Source organism: Solanum pennellii, chromosome 4 (genome assembly GCF_001406875.1).
Source record: "Solanum pennellii chromosome 4, SPENNV200".
Classification (NCBI taxonomy): Eukaryota; Viridiplantae; Streptophyta; class Magnoliopsida; order Solanales; family Solanaceae; genus Solanum; species Solanum pennellii.
This window is the reverse complement of record NC_028640.1, coordinates 73,939,705-73,945,081: the sequence shown is the minus strand read 5'-3', so window position 1 is coordinate 73,945,081 and position 5,377 is coordinate 73,939,705. Positions and strand designations below refer to the sequence as shown.

General features: G+C 36.7%; 1 protein-coding gene across 1 annotated transcript; it reads right to left on the bottom strand.

The window, feature by feature from the left end:
- Positions 1 to 268: 268 nt before the first annotated feature.
- Positions 269 to 5,097, bottom strand: LOC107015803 (protein ROOT INITIATION DEFECTIVE 3). Its single transcript, XM_015216217.2, has 8 exons — positions 4,815 to 5,097; positions 4,528 to 4,641; positions 4,305 to 4,438; positions 4,070 to 4,217; positions 3,610 to 3,809; positions 2,867 to 2,994; positions 2,091 to 2,338; positions 269 to 794 (listed from the first exon to the last, which is right to left on the bottom strand). Exons 1-8 carry the CDS (start codon positions 5,025 to 5,027, stop codon positions 633 to 635), a joined length of 1,347 nt encoding a protein of 448 aa, XP_015071703.1. The 5' UTR covers positions 5,028 to 5,097; the 3' UTR covers positions 269 to 632.
- Between the last annotated feature and the right edge of the window lie 280 nt (positions 5,098 to 5,377).

Genomic DNA, 5,377 nt, shown 5'->3' with positions numbered 1-5,377 from the left:
AATGATTTTATCTTGCTAGAGTTGAGTGTCCTTGAGGTTTATCAGAAGGGGACCACTAAACCAATCCTTTCAACTCTTTTGTTCTTGCAATTTCAATTTGTCTCATCCAATTTTTCCCATCTATTCAAGATATTGGATTTTCAAAAATTACTGCTATTGGCTTATTTTCGTCATGTTTGTTTGTTGCAAAGGTCATCTTCAAAATATGAACACAGCCTTTTTACACTTCGAATTCTCTAGCATGTAAAAAAGAAAAAAAAAAGAAATCTTTGACAAACAATAAGATTATATCCCATAGCAGCTAGTAAAATAGTTCAAGATCTTACATTAAGATACATAATCAAACGTAAAACGTAATCTATTTGTTCGCGGAATCAACTGAATCCAAATGTTCAGCAATAGTTTAAATCTGTTTCTTCATGGCGAACTTCTAGTACATGTAATCATTATGTGAAAATAATTTGAACTGCTGCAGCTAGGAATTGGTATGTCATAGGCCGGGGTTGAGAGCTAGCTAACTTGGTGAGCACCCTCACATACACCATCATGTAGGCGGAAGCTTCAAATCTAGCTTTACCCTTTCGTCGTTCCGCTCAACATGTTTTAGAAATATATGTTATAAGACTGTGTCCCTAAGCATTTCCAGCTTTTTCCCCATCTAATAGCTCGGTTACACAAAACTGATGTAGACTTTGAAACTTTGTTTCCCACTGCTGAATCATTTGCATGGACCTGCTGCGGTCGAGCTTTAGCCTTTCGATCTCCATTTCAGCAGCAGCAGAAGAACCTTGTCTCTGTATGCAGGAAAAACTAGCTGTTAATTGAAATAGGTGATAACTTTTTCAGGCAATTGTACGACATTATCTATTGCAATGGGATTAGCTTTTAAAGCAGCAATTGAGGGTGAGACCAAACTTTTGTCAAGTACAATACAAAAGTAAATATATAGAACACAAAATTTTCAAATGATACACGTCAATTATAGACGATTCCTAGTGGCTAAAACATTCTTCCATAAAAACAAAAGAAAGTAGTGCAGCACATGAAGAGTTCCCGACATTATTTCTGCAGAGCGACTAAATTGGTGGATATAATCCTGGATAGTAGGGGGTCAATTGCAGACAACTGTGAGATGCCTGGTGGACAATTCACTTGTTTCAAGTCCAGCAGCATCTATGGATGCACCTCTAAGGAGTAACATGATATTTAAGAATTGGTTCAAAATTGAAAAATGATCCGTTTCCAAATAAAGTGGTTGATGGGAGGTTGACAAAGGATAGGCTCTAGATCAGTTATCTGATTTCGAGTCATTGATGTGGGAGTAATAGAGTAGAGGCTGTTTGCTGGAGCATCCGATCATTGATCTGAGTTCTGACTTCTGACGCCTCGAAACTCGAAAGATATTTTAGGGACAATATGTCCTATTGAGTTTTCTTGTTATGTATAAATGCAGTTAGAGCTCATTTTAAGAGAAGTTTTTGCATACTTTGAGATTGATAAACATTGGTTTCACCCAAATTGTTGCCAGAGATCTTTTTGTTCTGCAATTACGGTTGGAATTCCTATCCAGTGATCTTCATTAATCAATTTATTTTTAATTATTTTGCATGCATCCCGAATCATATCAACTGATCTTAAAGGATAAATAAAGAAGTAAAGAAAAGTTGTATAGAGTTTGGTGTCATTGACATAAAGCTAAATCATCATATTGAAGTATCTATTCCCCATCAGAAAGACATGACGAAGTAAAGTACTCCCTCTTCCCCAGAAAAGAGCCTTCTGGTCCTTTTCTACCGTCCCAAAATTGGGTCTAATTCCAATAAGATGTTTGACACATCTATAATACAAAAAAGACCTTACCAATTTTACTCTACTACTTAAAAGATCTACCAATTTTCCTTTCTTCTCAGAAATAGTCATGCCAAGTCAAACTAAGACCATCAAATTGGGAAGCAGTGAATAAGAATTTACAGCTGTAAATATCAAATTTATAAGCAAAGACATTTGAGAATGTCAAACACACAATTATAGTGAGAGGGAGTTGAAGGAACAAAAACACACAACAGATTAATAGCCAAAGAAAATCTAACCTGAAGTTCTAAGATTTGATTACTTAGGGACTGAATACTGATATATGAAGCTTCAACACATCTATCAGGATCGATCCGGGGGCCAATTACTGCCTTATAGTCATTTTCATCAGCTGAGTTAGCACATTTTTCCAATGGTGGAGGTAATGATACCCCGTTTCTCTTAAAAGAAGGCATTTGGGAATTCATGGTTCCTCTGTTACTCATAAGAGATGATTGTCTAACAACTACAACATTGTTAATTGGACCTGTAAAAAGTTAACACAAAGAGAAGATGTTTCATTAGCTTGGAAAAAAGAAAATAGAAGAGGTCGAAACTCGATATAAATAGGTGACCATGAAATGAATCATAATGCTCAAAGAAACATCAGATTTATCATATGCCGATACTACCTAGTGTCCTAGTCGAAATAGCTTTAGCCTTATCCTTTCTGCACTTATTAACTGTTGCAAGACATTAGGATGATTTCAAGAGGGAAGACACCGTTTTTCAAGCCTTAATCGTCCGCTGGAGACATTAAGTGATTTATCTTTTCAAGTCCACAACCCTAGATGACAGAACTCTTAACGATGCTTTGGATAGCAATCTACCGTACCACTATGGAATCACTTATAGACAAACCTTGAACTTTTAGAAGTAATGCAAATAAACAAACCTTACATTTAACAAACAGATTTCTTATGCACGACTAACAATTTTTCAAGAATTTCAAGGAGCAAACTGTATTAGTATGGTAGCAACGAGTCATTTGAAGTACTCAGAATATCAACTGTACCTTTTGCATGCCTAAAAATTCGGGTGATGTTATGGTTTTTGGTGTTCCACACTCGAACCATGCCATCCTCTGATCCAGAAATTAGCAAGCTGCTGTCCGTACTTAATGCTAAGCATGTAATAGCCTTGCTGTTTCATGAATCATTATAAAATTATTCAAGGAAAATAGATAACAGATAAGGGAGGGGAGACAAAAAATAGCATGTATCTGCAGGAAATAAGGTAACTCCTGCCACAGAAATTCATACAGGCATGTCCTCATACAGCTGAAAAGTTTCAGGGAATATTTAGCCACAGTCCATAAAGGATATCTTGAAACTATTTTAACTCCCAACATATTGAGAGTAATGCCCTAGTCACAATTTCAACCATGCAATAGCCAGAACGTAAACTCCATACTACATGCCTAAACTATTAGATTCCTACTAAATGACTCTTGAGTTACAACATTAAAGAACAATATGGAGATTCCAAGCAACAACCTTTCATGCTTGACACTTGAACATGAAGCTACAGGTGATGCCAACAAAAATTAAGCCGACCCATATAATGATTTCATGTACTCCACAGGACAGAAAGAACCATATAGAGGTACTAATGAAACATAAGAAGTCACAGAGAAGCTTTTCCGAACATCTTAAATATAAAACAAAAAGGAAAAAGTATAAGGGTTTACAAAATGCAAATGTTCTCATTAGTGCGAGCACACAACTATTTATATAACAAATCATAGATATTGCAAACCTTTGCTCAGAGAGAAACCCAAGAATGTGCAATCCATAATTATTGTTGGGGTCTGCAACAGCATTTAGTGCAGCTATGTATATTTTCCCATCTCTACCACCAGCATAGAAGACATCTTCTCCGGGGTCTAATGCAATTGCGTCAATTATTGATGGAAACACGATGCTTCTCAACAATTTTCCTCTAGAAAGACTCCAAACCTATGAAAAATGGATAACTAAGAATATTGAGAATCAGGCAAAAATATAACTTGCATCACTAATTATTTATTGACAATCACTACAACATTGAGCAAACAACAGTTTGAAACCATTAGAAGAATGAACGAATTGTCATAGAGTCACTTGACTTCATTCTTTATGATTGACGACAAACATAGCGGTCAAGTTCATTAACAGTTTGTTCAACAAGTTTACCAAAAAGCACGAACAATTACTTAGCCGTAAAATACAAGGCAAACCTTGCAAGTTCTATCTTCTGAAGCAGAAACAATAATTGCATTAGCTCCACCGTACCCAATCACAACATCAGTCACCTTCAAAGAATGCTCAGAGAAACTAAACTCATAAGGTTGTCTTGCTTTACCTCTCAATAAGTCATCAAATACCCTAATGTCAAATTGTCAATCAATTTAAGGATATTAGACCTCAGATCATCAAAGATAAGCTAGCCAAGACATATGAAGAAAATAATACATTATAAGAGACCAAACTCGAACAGATCCATCCTCTGAACCAGAAATCAGAAGTGATTGATCATCATTGAATAACAAGCAAGTAACCGCCCTATAGTGAGCATGCCACTTCTTAAGCAGTTTCCCAGTCGCAACCTATAAATAAAAATAAATATAGAACATTTAATCGGATTGCTTGATACAACGAGTTGAATTACTAGAAGACAGATTGACTTGGTATAAACCTGCCACAAGTAAATTTCGCCGGATGCACCTCCTCCGGCTATATAAGTTCCCTCACTATTGGAAACAAGTGGATTTATAGGTTCGGCTGGGAAGCTTTTAACTTCCACTTGAGGCTACACAAATGTAATTAATAAAATATCAATAATTGCAGCACTATAGATATACATAACAGTTCTAACAAAACTAAGCTTTCTAATAGGCAGTTAATCAAACAGCTTAACTAAATTCTACAAAAATGTGAATTAACAAAGCTACACGTAATACGAGTGAAATTTTTGTTATTTACCTTGTTCCATGACCAGTACAGGATAGATCCTGAGGAAGATTTAGTTTCACGGAGTTGAGAGGAGGCCAGAAAGCGGCCGCCGACACAGGTGAGGCCGTGAGAAGGTGAGGAGCAAGTTCGATATCGGAGATGCTCGGCGCCGGTATGGAGGTCCCAACAGCCAATACCGGCGTCGGTCGGCGATGAGGCGATTACCAATTCCGGCTCCGTCATTTAGTAGGTTTTGCAAGAAGCACTCACTGTATTGTTGACTGCCGGAACAGTTTTGAGTTTTTGCGCGAGTTTGAAATTGTTTGAAGAACGTTGGTTACTTCAGGGTCTATTAATATTTGGGCTGGGCAAGTTTGGGCCAAACAAGCCCATTAACATTGCAATTCTCTATAACAGCTAGGCCCATAAGGCCCATTAACATTGCAATTCCCCCCTAACAGTTCGGCCCAAGAAGCCCATAAACAGTTCAATGGATATGTACCACTTTTTAGACCACTAGGCACTAATCAACATTTACCTACTATTTAATTACTTTTAGTATGAAAATAACATAACAATTAGTTAAAACATAT